At 53.5% G+C, this 15,863-nt stretch overlaps 8 protein-coding genes across 8 annotated transcripts; 4 read left to right on the forward strand and 4 right to left on the reverse strand.

Annotated features, from left to right (window-relative positions):
- Nucleotides 1-714: 714 nt before the first annotated feature.
- M409DRAFT_60444 (uncharacterized protein) lies at nt 715-1,777 on the reverse strand (the record flags this gene model as incomplete). The annotated part of the gene is made up of 2 exons (XM_033814485.1): nt 715-800; nt 865-1,777. The coding sequence occupies 2 exons, from the start codon at nt 1,775-1,777 to the stop codon at nt 715-717; spliced, it is 999 nt and encodes a 332-aa protein (XP_033660738.1).
- Nucleotides 1,778-3,076: 1,299 nt separating this feature from the next.
- On the forward strand, nt 3,077-4,804 carry M409DRAFT_29660 (uncharacterized protein; the record flags this gene model as incomplete). The annotated part of the gene is made up of 2 exons (XM_033809574.1): nt 3,077-4,501; nt 4,553-4,804. The coding sequence occupies 2 exons, from the start codon at nt 3,077-3,079 to the stop codon at nt 4,802-4,804; spliced, it is 1,677 nt and encodes a 558-aa protein (XP_033660739.1).
- Nucleotides 4,805-6,216: 1,412 nt separating this feature from the next.
- M409DRAFT_70743 (carbohydrate-binding module family 1 protein) lies at nt 6,217-7,885 on the forward strand (the record flags this gene model as incomplete). The annotated part of the gene is made up of 7 exons (XM_033818876.1): nt 6,217-6,375; nt 6,426-6,694; nt 6,747-6,869; nt 6,922-7,252; nt 7,311-7,491; nt 7,714-7,812; nt 7,866-7,885. 7 exons carry the CDS (start codon nt 6,217-6,219, stop codon nt 7,883-7,885), a joined length of 1,182 nt encoding a protein of 393 aa, XP_033660740.1.
- Nucleotides 7,886-8,196: 311 nt separating this feature from the next.
- On the reverse strand, nt 8,197-9,192 carry M409DRAFT_60447 (uncharacterized protein; the record flags this gene model as incomplete). The annotated part of the gene is made up of 1 exon (XM_033814486.1): nt 8,197-9,192. One exon carries the CDS (start codon nt 9,190-9,192, stop codon nt 8,197-8,199), a length of 996 nt encoding a protein of 331 aa, XP_033660741.1.
- Nucleotides 9,193-9,998: 806 nt separating this feature from the next.
- On the forward strand, nt 9,999-10,838 carry M409DRAFT_60448 (uncharacterized protein; the record flags this gene model as incomplete). The annotated part of the gene is made up of 1 exon (XM_033814487.1): nt 9,999-10,838. The coding sequence occupies one exon, from the start codon at nt 9,999-10,001 to the stop codon at nt 10,836-10,838; it is 840 nt and encodes a 279-aa protein (XP_033660742.1).
- Nucleotides 10,839-11,674: 836 nt separating this feature from the next.
- On the reverse strand, nt 11,675-13,047 carry M409DRAFT_70746 (uncharacterized protein; the record flags this gene model as incomplete). Its single annotated transcript, XM_033818877.1, has 4 exons — nt 11,675-11,728; nt 11,787-12,112; nt 12,178-12,891; nt 12,957-13,047. 4 exons carry the CDS (start codon nt 13,045-13,047, stop codon nt 11,675-11,677), a joined length of 1,185 nt encoding a protein of 394 aa, XP_033660743.1.
- Nucleotides 13,048-13,542: 495 nt separating this feature from the next.
- Nucleotides 13,543-13,888, forward strand: M409DRAFT_70747 (uncharacterized protein; the record flags this gene model as incomplete). Its single annotated transcript, XM_033818878.1, has 2 exons — nt 13,543-13,663; nt 13,722-13,888. 2 exons carry the CDS (start codon nt 13,543-13,545, stop codon nt 13,886-13,888), a joined length of 288 nt encoding a protein of 95 aa, XP_033660744.1.
- Nucleotides 13,889-14,467: 579 nt separating this feature from the next.
- On the reverse strand, nt 14,468-15,175 carry M409DRAFT_70748 (uncharacterized protein; the record flags this gene model as incomplete). The annotated part of the gene is made up of 4 exons (XM_033818879.1): nt 14,468-14,555; nt 14,611-14,903; nt 14,981-15,045; nt 15,139-15,175. 4 exons carry the CDS (start codon nt 15,173-15,175, stop codon nt 14,468-14,470), a joined length of 483 nt encoding a protein of 160 aa, XP_033660745.1.
- Nucleotides 15,176-15,863: the final 688 nt, after the last annotated feature.

The raw sequence follows: 15,863 nt of genomic DNA on the forward strand, positions 1-15,863 counted from the left end.
AGATCCGCTAGCATGTGAAAATCTCCAACATGTGAAAATCTCCAGCATGTGCAAATCTCCAGCATGTAAAAAGCCTCGAGGTACTAGTGAACGTAGCGCGCTAAAAAGGTTACTACGTCGCGATATAGTAGCTTGCTATACCTCTAGACAATACGAGTCGAAAGCTTCGAGGCGCGAGCAAACATACTAGTAGATAGATTGCTAGGTCGCGTTATATTAAAGGCTTCGATACGCTAGCAAATATAGTAGTAAGTAGATTGCTAGGTCGCGTCGCGTAGTAGTTTGTAGTTTGCTAGACTTCGGCGCGTAGTATTTAGTAGTTTGCTAGATTTCGGCGCGTAGTACAAAATAGTTTACTAGGCTAAAGCGCGTAGTATTTAGTAGTTTGCTAGACTTCGGCGCGTAGTAGTTTATAGCTTGCTAGGCTATGTCGCCTAGTAGTTTGTAGTTTGCTAGGTTACATTACGTAGTAGTTTGTAGTTTGCTACATTTCGGCGCGTAGCAGTAGATAGACAGGAGAGGTGAGCCTCGTTTCTAGCGGCTTAAGAGCGGCGAGGAGAACGGCCCCGTGTGAGATTTGTTCGTCGGCGAGGAGATCGTTTGATTTGCGCTGTTCATCTCCCCGGATGAGGCACTGTCCATGCCATCGATCTCTCCGTCGGCAAGTTTGAGACAATAGAGAGTTTGGGGATAGACGCTGCATTTGGTTTCACCTCACATCTCCTGCGCTCTTCGGATGAAGGCGACCGCGGCCTCAAAGGCCTCAGTGCGGAATTTCTCATCGACGATGCCTTTGGGCACTGCAAGAAAAGCACAGTTGTCAGCGCATTTCGCCATAGTACGATCGGCAGAGCGACGACTTACATTCCAGCCACCCATGAAACACCTCCTTGAAAAACTTCACCTCCGCTCTCCTCCCCTTCCCCTCCCACTCGAAGTCCTCCCTCACCCTCTCCACGAAAGCCATTTGCTCCTCAACAATAACATCAATCCCCGGCACAACGTGCAACAGATTCGCCGGCAACTCGTCAATCCGCCTCAAGATAGGATGCAACCTCTCATCATCCGCCGCCCGCTTCCGCACATCACCACCGGCATAAACATCCATCAACGGCAGAAACACCTTCATTGGGTCATTCTTTGGCATACTAGGCGGGTGCGGCTTTTCCCAAGGCGCTCGGCGGAAATCGACAGGAGCGTAGAAGCCCACAGCGGCTTTGGCGCGGGAGCCAGCCATGTACATGAGGTTGCCGCCTGCTGAGAAGCCGCTGACGGTCAAGCGGTAGAAGTCTGCTAGAAGGGTATCTTGGGCATGGACTTCGAGCCAGGATAGGACGTCTTCTGCGTCTTCGTGGGCGGCGGGGAAGGAATGCCGTGGTGCCAAGCGGTAAGAAGCAGAGACGACAACCGCACCCGTTCGCTCGCAGAGCATTTCGCAAAATGGAGCATCTACCTCGGGGATGCCGCCTATAAACCCGCCAGCATGGAAGTCCAGATGCAGAGGACGTAGCTTCGAATCATGATCCTGCTTCTTCGGCCTGAAAACGATAATTCTCAACCTTCGCCCATCGTCTCTCGTGGGAATGTACATGCTCTCGTAGGTGTTTGAGAAGGCGTAGGGAAGACATTTTATGGTGTAGACGAGGAAGTTGAGAGGTTGGAGGAGGAGGAGACGCCAGCGGATTGTCCAGGGCAGGGTTGGGTGGAAGAGGGCTGTGGAGATGGGTTGGAACCAGGAGGCGAGGAAGCGGAGGGTGTTGATGGGTTGGAAGGGCATGATGGGCTGGTTAGACGGTGACTTTGAGAGATGATGGAAGAACAAAGCGAGGTAATAGGACGTTTTTAAGGACATCGATGGTTGGGTCACAAGTTGTTTCCTTGCTTGGCTTCTTGGATCAGCTCGCTTTCGCTCTTCTGTTCCGTTCGATTGTCGCTGTACCGGAGGCACCTCGTAAATCTATGATGGAAAGTCGATATAAAGCGGCCTCTCTGGCCGGTGTTTGACTCACATCTGGATATTAGTGGGGCAAGACTGCGGATGTCCGGCTGACCTTATAACGTCGTCCCCAAGAGCTCTTTCGCTGCTTCTCTCGAATGAAGAGGCCCTGGTCTTGGCTACATATCTGAATTCAATGGCATTGTAGTCAGTGCTAGCAAAGAGATCAGCCGAGACGATGCGCATGTCAAAAACGAGAGATTGAGAGACTAATGAGAATAGTTCCTTAGGAGGAAGGATATCGTCTGCTGGGGCCTTGAGATGCTTCTGGGCAAGTGTTATATCATATTATTATCTCTTTCCTGAGTGAGGTTGTCTACCCCTTCATGTCTGGACAGAAGAAACAATTGATGGTGTTGTTGGCCGTCTTATCTTTCGCGTAGGTTTGAAGAGCGGATTTGTTCCGCGCGAGCGATGGATGCAAGGGACGTGAAACTCAAGACAGCTCGGTACCAGACTCTCATTGACTTCTCCCAGACCTCACCTCTTGCCATGCACTCTCCGCCACGCCTGAATCATTCTCCCAGCCATGACGTTCGCGCTCCCGATGGCAGCGATGCGATCTTGATGTGTCGGCGACGGAAGAGGTCCCTGACTCGACCAGGATGCGGCGGGAGATGATCCACCCGGCGTGGTTGGATGCAGGAGAGGGGGAGGCTTCGCTGGCGGAGGAGGATGGGCAGCAATCGACTCGCAGCAGCAGGCCATGACTGGCCCGGGCACAGGTGAAGTGAATGTTGTCACGATCGTCACATGCATTGACGTGTGCACGAGCCTGCCGCCGCCGATGGACAGTGCGGTGCTTCTAGCAGGGGTGGGCAGCGCGAGTAAATTTTGAAGAAGCAACGGCCGAACAATACGCGGGCCCAGCAGCAACAACAACACACCCAACAGCGGCAGCCAGTGTTTGTAGGCCACGCTACTGCACACCGCACCTGATTCATTCCCATCCGGCATCACCACCGCCGTGTTTCTTTTGCGCTCATACAAAGACGTCCATCGTCACCCCTCATTGCTGACCTGACCTCCCATTTGCACCTCCCTACTTCCTAACAGCCTATCACACCGCACACCGCCATAATGGGCAACTTGTTGAGCTCCTCGGGCATTCCTAAGGAGAAGCTCGAATTGGCCGAACAGGAGCTCAAGGCTCGCCAGGACATCATCGACGCAAAGACTCGAGAGCTCGAGGCCAAGCAGAAGGAGCTCTCTGCCTCCAAGCACGCCTCCGAGGGTGCCGCCAAGGAGATCGAACAACTCAAGAAGAGGGTTTCAGAACTCGATGCGCAAAACCAGGCCTTGCTGAAAGAGAAGCACGAGACGGAGCACAGACTGCAGGCTCAAGAGAAGGAGAGGGATGAGCAGCGCCAGGCCCTCGAGCGTGTCAGCCAGAGCGTCACTCAAGAACGCGATCAGGCACGCAATGAGCTGAGGGCGCTGCAGGACAAGCTCGGCAGCTTGACACACAGCAACAAGCAGTTGGAAGAAGAACTGAACGCGGTCAAGATTGAACTCGGCAATGCGCAAGAGGCACGCGAGAAACTCGAGAGCCACCTCCGTGCAGAGCTGCAGTCATTCCAGGACAAGCTCACGGAGAGCGAGCAGAAGTACGGTAGCCTTCACGATGCGCACAGCAAGTTGGAGAGCGACTTCGAGACCACCAAGAAGCAAGCCGACTCTTCCATCTCCGCGACCAAGACCGATCTGGCCGAAGCACTGCAGAAGATCTCCATCATCCAGCAGTCGAGCGAGGATGCGGCTAAAGAGAGTGAGGGCAAGCTTCTTGCAGTCCAGGCCGATCTCGAGCAAGCCCATCAGAAGGTCAGCTCCCTGGAGAAGGCAAAGGAGCAGCTCGAGGCCCAGGCCGGCGAGAAGATTGCCTCTCTCGAGAAGGACCTCTCTGAAGCTCTTGGTCGAGTCAAAGAGCTGCAGAGCGTCAACGACGCACTCACCAAATCCACCGAAGCAGTCGACATCACCGCCAAGGAACTCGCCGATACCACAGCCAAGCTTGCCGCCCTCAAGAACGAGCGTGACGAGCTCAAGCGTACATCAGAGGAGAACGCGATAGCTCTTAAGAAGAATCTGGACAACGCGCGCGAACAGCATGCGTCGCTCCAGGTTGCGCATAACAAGCTCTTCGAAGAGCTCTCCGCTATCAAGACCACGCTTGCAGAGACCAGCCAGAAGGAGAAGGATGAGTCTGAGTCGCATACCGCTGAGATTGAGAAGTACAAGTCTGAGCTTGAGAAGCTGCAGTCAGCGGGCAAGAACACCGAGGAAGCTGAGAGAAAGTTGAAGGAGATCCACGAGGTCGAGATCAAGAAGGTTAAGGACCTTGCCAGCGAGGCCTTCGCCAAGGTCAAGACTGTCGAGGGTGGGAGCGAAGAGCTCAAGAAGCAGCAACAGGAGTCGGCCAAGGAGCTCGATGAGCTTAGAAAGGTCAACGAGGAGGCACAGAGCAAGAGCAAGGAGGCTGAGGAGAAGCTGAAGGCAGCTGAGGAGGTATGAACTCCCGCTAATCTTCACTGTGACAGTGCGCTAACTATCTTACAGGCAAAGAACTCCCTCTCGTCCCGTGTCTCGTCTCTCGAATCCGAGAAGTCAAGCATCGAGACCTCCAAGTCAGAGCTCTCGTCGCAGCTTGAGCAAGCCAACAAGGAGAAGGCCGAGCTCCGGAAGAAGGTCCAGGAGGTAGAGGACCTCCTGAAGAAGGCTGCTGAGTCCGCCCACAACGTCGAGCACGCCAGCGAAAACGTCAAGTCTGGCGTTGAGGAGGCAACCCACGAGGTGACCGCGGCAGCATAGGGGCTGACTAAAGGAGTCGGTCCTAGGTTTTAGTTGCGAGCATCAAAGCAGGCCATGGGGCGAGGGGCCTTGGTGTGGGTTGAGGAAAGCACCTGCATGAGGTTTGACGATACCCCTGGGATGACTGTTTGTCTTGCTCCTGCTCTGTATTTCGTATTAGCGTTGATGGCGTTTCCTCTCAATGACTACTAGTAGTACTGTATAGAATGAAGAATGCGACGGCTGTACTTTATTGAAGCCCCCTTTCCAGAGGGTCTTTACCACACTCATGGTGCTCTCAGCTCAGCTCGTCCCGGAGTTTCCACGTGCAACCCCGAGCATCAACAGCGAACTGGCTCGTCGACTATTGCGAAATCGGACACATCCCCATGACTTGCCATCAATGGCTTCGACAAGATTTTCTATGGCGTTTGCACCTCGAGCCCTAAGTCTGCAAACGAGGGCCGTGCGTCGATTCCTTATAGTGAATTGAGTTCTCCAAAATATTGCCAGTCCTGGAAGTTATGGCAACTATCTCTGAAGAAATACTGGAAACGGCTAGGCATCCTCGGTGGGCTCACGAATAAGGTCCATCCAACCGAATGGAGGTGGACGCACCACAGCCTCGTGGTGTGATTTCAACCCCCTGATTGGCCCATGCTGAGAGCACAACACACGGTTAGGGAAGGCAGTGAATAACCTCGCGCAATGTGGCTGCTTCATGGCTTATTTCACCTGCAACAGGCGCCTTGGTGACATTGAGGCTCTTGAACACCGGCGACGACAACCTATCCTTAGCGGCGTACTCCTGCAGCGAACCACGGCTAATACGCGAGATGTTACAGCTGACCGCAGCAATAGCAGCATGTGCGGCAGCTTCCCGCAACTTTGCTCCGATGTCTGAGTGAATGAGCGTCTTAGCCTCGACGCCACGTGCATTCAATATGCAGCTACTTGGACAAGATTCGCCTACAGTGGAAGCAGAAAGATACATCTAGCGAGCAAGTCACCACTGAGCTGCCGGCGGATTGTTGGACAGTAGAAGGCGTGGATTGAGTTGCGAAGGATTCGATTCTTATTGACTTTGAGCGGCCCACGACCACTGTCAAGAGCTGAGACGAACTGCTGCACTGTAACATTCCAGTCTTTAGGCAACGCCTTGCCTACAGAGACGGCAGCAACGACTACGGCGACATGACGATCGTTGCTTCATGTGAGAAACAAACGAGATGCCTTCGTTTGACACCACCCCAAAATGGAAGGAGACTAGAGGACTCAACGACAGACACTCCGACGATGCCTACGCCAGCGTTGTCGATGGTCAGTACGATTCGTGGATGGTAGGCTTATAAGGAGGTGAAATCCCAGGTCCTGAGCATACACTCCCTCCCTCGACCTGCAACGAGCTCATCTTGAAGTCTCAGACCAACATTATGCATTCCTCAAGTCTCGTTGCCGCCGCGACACTCCTCGGTCTTGCCCTCGCAGCACCCAAAGCCGGCCTCCCCAAGAGAGCCTCCAAGCTACAATGGGTCGGCGTCAACGAAGCCTGTGCCGAATTCACACCAGACAAAAGACCAGGAACTTACAATGTCGACTACCGCTTCCCAGACCCATCCTCAATCCAGACTTCACCAGCCAGGGCTTCAACATCATTCGGGTTCCTACCTTGATGGAGAGAATGACCCCGAGCGGCCTGTCTGGAGCCCTTGACTCTGCGTACTTGGGCCATCTCACGGATACGGTGAACACAATTACCAGTGCTGGGGCTTATGCGATCATTGATGCTCACAACTATGGGCGGTTCAATGATGCTATCATCACTTCGACTAGTGATTTTCAGTCCTGGTGGAGTAAGGTGGCCGGCCAGTTCAAGGGGAACAGTAAAATCATCTTCGATACTAACAACGAGTAAGTCTCGAGATGCACAAGAGCCTTTCGAACGTAGCTGACTGATATTCAGGTACCACGACATGGACGGATCTCTCGTAGCTTCTTTAAACCAAGCCGCCATCAACGGCATCCGCGGCGCTGGAGCCACTTCGCAGTACATTTTCGTCGAGGGCAACCAATACACCGGAGCATGGTATTAAATTTCACTATACACTTCCAAAGAGGCCATATCTGACACTCTCCAGGACTTGGACCAACGGCACCGGCACCGACTGCAAGACCAACGCCGAAACCATGGGCAGCCTCATGGATCCCTCCAACAAGATCATCTACGAAATGCACCAGTACCTCGACCAGTACGCTTCAGGCCGTGAGCCTCCCAGCTGTGTCAGCAGCACGATTGGAAGCGAACGTCTTGTCTCTGCGACCAACTGGCTTCGCACCAACGGGAAGAAGGGAATCATTGGCGAGTTCGCTGGAGGTCTTGACAATACCTGCGAAGCCGCTGTCTCGGATATGCTGTCGTATATGCAGTCGAACACTGATGTTTGGATGGGTGCTATTTGGTGGGCTGCTGTAAGTGTCGATATGCTGCCTTGATCAAATTATATCTTACTCACTTACTCTTGCGTAGGGTCCTTGGTGGGGTGACAGATGGTACAGTGTTGAGCCATCGAATGGGCCATCTTCTAGCCACTATGTGCCTGTTCTCAAGGCTGCTCTGGGCGGCACTGTCGAGCCTCCTCCACCAGTAACGTCCACCACTACTACAACACCTCCGCCCATAACGACGACTACCACGTCGGATCCAAGCGGCCCAACTCAGACGCAATGGGGACAATGCGGCGGCCAAGGATGGTAAGTCATCACAACACTAATACGTTCAATGAGTAACTCACTCGTCGACAGGACCGGCCCAACCTCCTGCCCACCCGGCACATACTGCGAGTACCAAAACGACTACTACTCCCAGTGTATCCCGAGCAACGGCAACTCCGGTCCCACAACCACAACCACTACGACCTCAAGCGGCCCAGCCAGCCCTACTCAGACTCAATATGGCCAGTGTGCTGGGATTGGATGGGCTGGGCCTACGCAGTGTCCGGCTGGGGAGTCGTGCCAGTATCAGAATGATTGTGAGTGTTTCAGTGTGAGAAGGGGTATTGGCTCTTTGCTGACTAGGTCGTAGATTACTCGCAGTGCTTGTAGAAGCTGACGCCTGTAGCAGTAACATTGGAGTCAGTTTCACCACATTCAGATGCTGTGTATACGTACAAGCCATCAGACTGTTCTACTCGCCTGTCACTCACCGTTCTGGTAGCGAACTCTAAGTGTTCTTCAAGACTTGCAGCAATGACAGACGTGGAGTATGCCGTCGGTGTAGGCCTCCGAATGATTGGACATCTTCCGTCTTGGCTGATGCCTTTTCTAGAAATGGCGCTGGAAGTGACAGGGATGAAGTGAATAACTCCGGACTCTGACAACAAGCGAATCAGCAGCATTTCAATTCCCGTTACCGTTTATTGACTATAGGCAAGAACATGAACATCCTTAGCAACCTCCCTCACGGCATCCAGCGCCGCCTGACTCCAAGCCGTCATCTGCAGCCAGCCATGCGTCATGGCGGGATAATGTCTCCAGATGACCTTGTTTCCCGCCCGCTCCAGCTTGCTGGCGTATTCGACGCCAACGTCCCGGAGTGGGTCGAAACCAGATGTATACACCGTGGCTGGCGGTAGGGCTTTCAACTTGTCGACACTTTGCATTCCAGGGGAGATATAGCGGTCGCTAGGAGGAGTCCCTCGTGGAAGGTAGTGGTCTGCGAAGCTGAAGATGCCGTTGCATTCGAGGTAGTAGCCGGTGTTGTTCTCGACCGCTGCCGGAGTGTCGAAGGGAACTCGAGCTTCTGGGTAGAATAGAATCTGTGCCGCCAATGGCTTCTTGTTGTTATCTTTTCTGCGCAAAGTCACTGCGGCAGTCATGTTGCCGCCAGCGGAATCGCCGCCACCCAGGACATGGTGCACGCCACGAGCCTTTCCGAACTCGCCTTGAAGTGCGTCGATGACTGCGTCGTATTCGTCGAGCTGGACTGGATAGCTGTGCTCTGGAGCCAATCTGTATTCGACAGCATAGACTTGGACTCCGCTTTCTTCCGCCAAAAGGCGAAGTCCATTCTCGAATTCGTCCACGGATCCCACAGTGTACCCGCCGCCGTGGAAGTAGATCAAGGCACCGGCTGTCTTGTTCTCACGGTATTGCTGGCCACTCGACGGATACAGAACCCGGATCGGGATCGTTCCATATGGACCTGAGACTGCGGTGTGTTCGACTTTGTGGATGGGATGGATCTTGTCTTTGGGGACGTTGTGAATTCCAAACACTTTCAAGTGATGGGCTCGTTCATCATGGAAGTCGCCACGTCCTCCTAGGTGTAAGTTGGGGAACTTTTGGAGGAATGCTGAGACGGTCGGGTCCAGTGTTGTTCTGGTGCCCGTAGTTGGAATTTTCGATGACATCGTGATATGGAGTAGTCGTTTCTGAACTAGATTGTTGTTTCTCGTAGAGCGTATGTCAGCTGTGAATGTTCCGTCGGCAGACTCGATACTTTCTTATATCTTCCTCTGCCATGTCGAACACATTGAATTGAGTTTGTTCCATTATACGTCAACTCACGTCACGGATGACGATACACTTCAGCATACAGAGACCGCGGAAATCCATGGTCTTTCTTCTGGTCCACTTCATTTGTCAAACAATAGGTTTATGGGCGGAGCAGGCTCCGTCTTGATGCAAGATCTGATCGCTTCCGTCCTCATCATTCTCAAGGTTTTCTTGCGGAGGGATTCGGCCTTGGATGTAGACACCGATTCCAGACTCTTCGGTCGGATGTTGCGGCGGCTCTTTCTTTCTTCTGTATGGACAGTCCAAAGGCAAAGAGACATTCTCATTCAGAGCCTGTGATGGCCTTTGATGGCGCACGATGATGTCTCCAACATATGGTCGTGAAGTCCAGGAGAAGGTGAAGAGCCCAACGAAGCAAGGCAAGTGGACGCCGTTCTTTTCCGTCGTACATTGGCTCCCGCTTGCGAACATCTGAGCACACAAAATCAACCTCACCTGCACCTGTTCAGAAGCACGAACTTTTCAGAAAAGAGTTATAAGAAACAACACGCAGGCTGCATCTCTGCCAGAAACGGCATTGAACATAGACAGCCACCTCGAGATGACCGATTCACGGCGACTCCCAGCTGGATCCAGAAATCTTCCTTCCACACCTTGACAAGACCTCCAACGTCGCTTCCACATCTAAAAACCCTTCGAGATGGGAACCCAAAAGAAACTGTCCCTCAAATCCGGCCGACCACCAACAGCGAAAAATACCCCACCAAACCTCTCTTCGAAAGCGACTCAAAAAACCATCGTCACCTTCCACAACCTCAACAAAGCCCTAGCAAAAGCTCAAACCGAGAACGACGAACCCACCATCACCACCCTCAAAGCCCAATTCACCCAACTAGGCGGCCTGCAAGCCTACCAAGCCGCCAGCATCCAAGGTCAATCCTCTGCCCGGGGAGGCGACTCCTCGATCCAACTCCTAAAATGGCTGCCTCACAACCTCCCCAAAATGCGGATGCTGGAGGTAGGAGCATTGTCGACGCAGAACGAGAGTTCGAAATCCGGCCTCTTCGATCCGATCGTGAGGATTGATTTGCACTCACAAGCCCCGGGGATTCTGCAGCAGGACTTCATGGAGAGGCCGGTGCCGAGCGGTGAGGAGGAGGAGAGGTTCGATGTCATCTCCCTCTCTCTGGTGTTGAATTTCGTGCCGGATGCGAAGCAGAGGGGGAATATGCTCCAGCATACGACGAGGTTCCTTCAGAAGCGAGACGCACTCGGTGACTTCGCCGGCCTGCTGTTTCTGGTCCTCCCAGCGCCCTGCGTGGTCAATTCGCGGTATTTCAACGATGAGCGGTTGATGCTGATTATGGCGAGTTTGGGTTATGTGATGCTGCAGAGGAAGCAGACGAGTAAACTGGTGTACTATCTCTGGCAGTTGAGGGACGCGCCGGCTGCGAGGAAGGAACAGAGGTTTGGGAAGGTCAAAGTGAGGGATGGCGCGGCGATGAACAATTTCTGTGTTGTGCTGGAGCCGGAGGTGTAAGACTTCTCCTCGGGGGGTGTGAAGTACGCGGTCCATTGATGCATAGCGATGGCGTTCTTGGTGGCGACAATAGCATAGCGCAGATACCCCAGTGATCATATTCATGCGTATTACACTGCACCCCCACAAGATAAATGTACACTCGGATCTGCTGCAATACCAAGGCGATAGCGAGAGACACTAAGCCTAGTGGATAGACTTGGAAGGATTGGCGGTGTGAAAGTACGATCTGGTGTTTTGCAGTTCTGCGATTTCAAAGGACATAAACTATCTAGCCCCATCGCCGAGAGAGACGCAAAGCGAAACAGTACGCAAGCAAAAGGTCAATCATTTAGCCTCCCAGTCAGTAGCAAAGGTCATCTGCTAGCGCGTTCGCCCTTGCAAGCCAGTTCCGATGCGCCGTCTTCCCGGACAGAAGTTTTCTCGTTTGTTGTCGCTCGCTTTTTTGCTCAATTCAATGTTGGTCAGGCCCATCGCTGCCGCAAGTCTTTCTTCTCTTTCGCCGTATTCCCATTCGCGCTGGCTTCCCCCTCAGTATTACAGTAAGAACATAGGAAATTCACAAACGCCATTCTGCATGCTTTTTGTGCCGGAGTCGTTAAGGAGCGTCAGGGCGTCAGAGTGTGCATTGGGGTCGTCGGTGGGGGTGTGTTTAGGTTTCAATGTACAAGCAAGCCAGCGGGGTCGAATATTCTTCACGCGCGGGCTGTCGTGATGGTGTCTATCTTCGCTAAACTTTCGATGCCAGTTGGAGAGACGAGACGGTTCCTTGGTGTGGGAACTAATCGGATGATGCCGTGGGATGGTGTCACGTGGAGTGTAGGGGTTCGTCGCGCTTAGCTCTGCTTGCACTCGGCGGCCTCCTGCTTCGACTTAGGGTTGCCCTCCTCCTGGTTACCGTCAGTACAATGATCAAAGGCCAATACATGCGCCGTTTGCGCTCCTTACCTCGTCATCGTCTTCCTCCTCGTCATCCTCATCCCGCTCGTCGTCATCATCATCATCCTCATCGTCCTCGTCTTCGAAGTCATCCTCATCGAAGTCATCGAGACCCTGCTCGAATTGCAGAGCCTCACCAGTGAACCAGTCGATAGCGCGTGGGATGAGCTTCTCCTTGATGTCCTCGCCGAGCTGGTAGTCGAGCTCGAGCTTAGCCTCGATCTCATCATCAATCTCATCGTCATCGTCATCTGACGGTGGCTTGGCGGGGTTGAAGAAGTCAAAGAATGATGGCGTGGGGATGGTCTTCTTGACAATGCGGGTCTGCTTGGTGTCTGTAGCACATGTTAGCTCAGCACATGAAACATGCTTTGTTTCAGGACTTCAATATCCAACATACTCTTGTTGCGCTGCTTCTTGCTCTCAGTTCGCACGGTGAGATCCTGGCCTGCCTTCCACTCGATCTTGTCTCCCTCTGCATGGTCATAGATGAAGTCACCACCATATCCGTTCTCCTCCTGATAGTAGTAGGTCTTTGAGAGAGTCTTATTGCTGAAGAATGGGTTCTCGGCGAATTCGAAGATCAGACGGAAGCCTGGGCGGTCAAGATACTCCATGCGAATGTCGGTGAGGAACTTGAGCGCCTCCTCGTCGCGGTCGGTGATGGTCTCGGCGAGAGACGAGTTCTTCATGGCGCTCAGCCAGAACTCTGGGATACCCTTCGCGTCCGCATTGGTGGCGTTCTTGTCGGCCTCTGCCTTCTCTTGCTCAGCCTCCTCATCTTCCTCATCATCCGCCTCGCCGGCCTCGACTTCAGCCTCGGTGGGCTCCTGGTCACCGTTGACAATCTTGGCGCGCTTCTCGTAGAGTGGGGTAAACTTCTCGAAGAACTGCTTCTCAAGGGCCAGGACGGCCTCTTGGAACTCGGCTTCGAGCTTGGAGTGCTCTTTTTGCACACCCTTCAGGCCTGCCACACGTCTCCGGATCGGGGCGGGCAGCGACTCGACGTAGCCGGACGACTTGCCGACCAGACTCGACAGCTTGTTCTGCATCATGGAGACGAGACGAGGGTTCTGCGCGAAGATGCTAGCGGCGGCAGCACGGTCAAGGTCCTCTGTAGGAGATATTGTCAGTCGCAAGGCTCTTCACAGGGTCTGTCACAGGCCAGTCGCCACTCACCTTCCTTGATGCTCGAGATGCCCGGCGCCTGGGCATGAGACGAGATGGGGGCATTGTTGGCGGGCGTGTTCTGCGGGGTTCTGGAGTCCATGGTGTTAGTGCGAGATACTGTGATGTATTTGCCCAGGGTGTAGAGAGCAGAGAGAAGATAGGTAGCTCTGGGCCAAGGGGATCGACATACGGTGCTGGCGCAGCGGTGCGGTTGTTCCTGCTGGAGATTGGCTCCGACATGGCGAGCGGCGGTGCCTGCGGCGGTGTGGTGTTGGTTGGGCAAACGATCGACAGAGAGGCGAGGCGAGGTGATGACGCTTTCGGCGGTGCGCTGCGACGACGGGTATGGTTGGATGCGCGGTGCAGCAGCTGCGAGCTCAGTAGGCGACGTCTTGTTGGGTGTTGAAGGAAAATCTGCTGAGGGAAACAGACCCTTGACGCTGGAGCGTGGGGAAGCGGCGGCCAGCCAATCAGCGCCTCGGCCCGACTTCACTCTGCGAAGAACCAGCAGGCGCGGCAGCACGACAGCACTTCAAGACTGCGCGTGGCTGTCCCATCAATTCACCGCAGATATCGACCCCATTCGCTACCGACAATGGACCAGCTCAACATCAGCCCGGAGACCGCCCAAGGCCTGCAGAACCTGTCCGCCAAGGACAAGCAGGAGCTGAACCAGTTTGTTCAAAACGAAGCACAAAAGGCACAGATACAGTCAGGTATGTTCTGCAACATCATCATGAGCTTTTTGAGGGTTGTACGCTAAGTATTCTACAGCCGTCCACAGCCTTACAGAGACTTGCTTCCGCAAATGCGTCACGGGCAAGATCTCAGCCGCCGCACTCGATCGTAGCGAAGAGCCTTGCCTGCGCAACTGCGTCGATCGGTTCATGGATGCCAACATGACTGTCATTCGTCATCTTGAGCAGATGCGGACGATGTAGATGGAAGAAAGCGTATAAGATGGTGGACGATATGACGCACATGAGGAGGTGGATAGGGCCGAGCGGATCGCATTTGCATAGCGCGGCGCAGGGTACACTGTACAGTATGGACGGCTTGTACGAACAAGATAGAGGCCTCAGGTGGCCGGGGAGATGCTATTCCAGCTCGTGTCCAGACTTGAGCTGTTGCAGCGGTTGAGCTGCACGTGCATGGGGCCTGCCAGATAGGCCAATGTATAGTATCTGTACACTACGCTCAACAATTGAAGCAATCAAGACTTCAACTAAACACACTGTTGTGTTAAGACACATGGCCTACTTTTGGTTCATCACACAACAAGAATGTAAAGACTTCATCACGAGTAAGAAGAGATAAGTGGACTTGATGATGCGGCGGACTTGATAGCATGGCAAGTGCATATTGGCTATATATGCGCCTTGTCTGAAACTGGCAAAAGGTCTTAGTCCATGGACCGTCATGGCAGGACTGAACTCCGTCTTTTCCACCCTCCTGAGCGAAGCCGCGCTCAAAACGCCGTGCCAAATGCTAAAAGTCAACCGCAAATAAGAATCCCGCACTTAGACGATTGCGAGCTTGGTGGCCGCGATGTCGAGGGCATCGACGTCTGGGGTCAGGCGAGCGAAGGCCTTCTTGGTGCCGTCGGGGCTAGCATCCTCGTCAGAAATTTATCCCTTGAAGTACATTGTCTCTCTAAACCTACCGGACGAGGGTGTTGATCTTGATGGTCTCAACGTCGTACAGGGTCTTGAGTGCCTGCTTGATCTGCCTCTTGTTTGCCTTGGTGTCGACCATGAAGACAAGGGTGTTGTTCTCCTCAATCTTCTTCATCGCGCTCTCGGTGTTGAGAGGGTGGATGATGACCTTTCCGGCATCGAGGCGAGGCTGGTGGGGGATCGAGCGGCGGGGGTACTTGGGCGCGCGCGAGAGCTGGAGGGTCTTGGGAAGGTGGAAAGAGGTGTTCTTCCGGACCTTGGATGTCTTGTGCGAGTTGACCTGTTGTGTGAAAACAGGCCGTCAGAATCATGTTCCTCTGACACGCCTCTAGACGATCATGGTGGGTTGGTGCTTACACCGCGAAGAGTCGCTTTGGCAGCAGCAGAAGCCTTTGCAGATGGCTTGCTGGCCTTGGAGTTCTCTGTCAATTTGGTCAGTATTGCAGACCAGAAGGAGATTCGAATGCGTCGCTGTTATCGCATTCCAGCGTGTCCGTCCTCAGATCTTCACTTACTGCCCTTGTTGGCCTTGGCTGCGTCCTTTGGTGCCATTGCGATGGTGGTGATGGCGATGTATTGCTCCGTGCAACTGGAGAATCTCAAACTCCAAAGCAAGCAAAATCGCAAGTGCTGAAGCCGATTCGGCTTGGCACGCTAGATCCAGCTTCGGTCCGGATTGGCCCATGAAGCGAGGGCATCAGTGCGTAAAGCTAAATCGGACAACGAACGACTTCACGCGTTGGCTTCACGACGAGCACCAGCCTCTTCGCTTTTCGTGCACTTCAATAGTACCAACATAGTCCTCGCCAAGTACCGTCAATGAAGATGAATGGGACATTTTCGAACGGCTCAATCGATGTAAACGCTGGGAGCCAGTGACATACTATAATATGTTGACATCGGGAACGCGCAATTCTTGTTCTTGAACAACAGCAGCCATGGCCTTTGAAAGCAAGATCACCGCGGCCCTTAGCAGACGAATGGAACAATATGCAAAAGGCATGTGACGCCTGATGGAATTGGGACCGACCCTGAAAGAGCCCAGCAGAGATAGTAACCCGATGTTGCGAAATTCATGTGTACGGCCCTCAGACACAGCATTCACCATACGCCCTTCGACTTCGCCCCCAACGGCGTTTCCCGGTTCATGTTGGTCATGTATGTTGGCATTCTTCCAACGCCCCTTGTAGGAGTAAATCCTTCAGCTCTTGGCGAGAATTGCTAGATTAAAGCTGAACAT

The sequence above is a fragment of the Zasmidium cellare genome, assembly GCF_010093935.1.
Source record: "Zasmidium cellare ATCC 36951 unplaced genomic scaffold M409scaffold_54, whole genome shotgun sequence".
NCBI lineage: Eukaryota > Fungi > Ascomycota > Dothideomycetes > Mycosphaerellales > Mycosphaerellaceae > Zasmidium > Zasmidium cellare.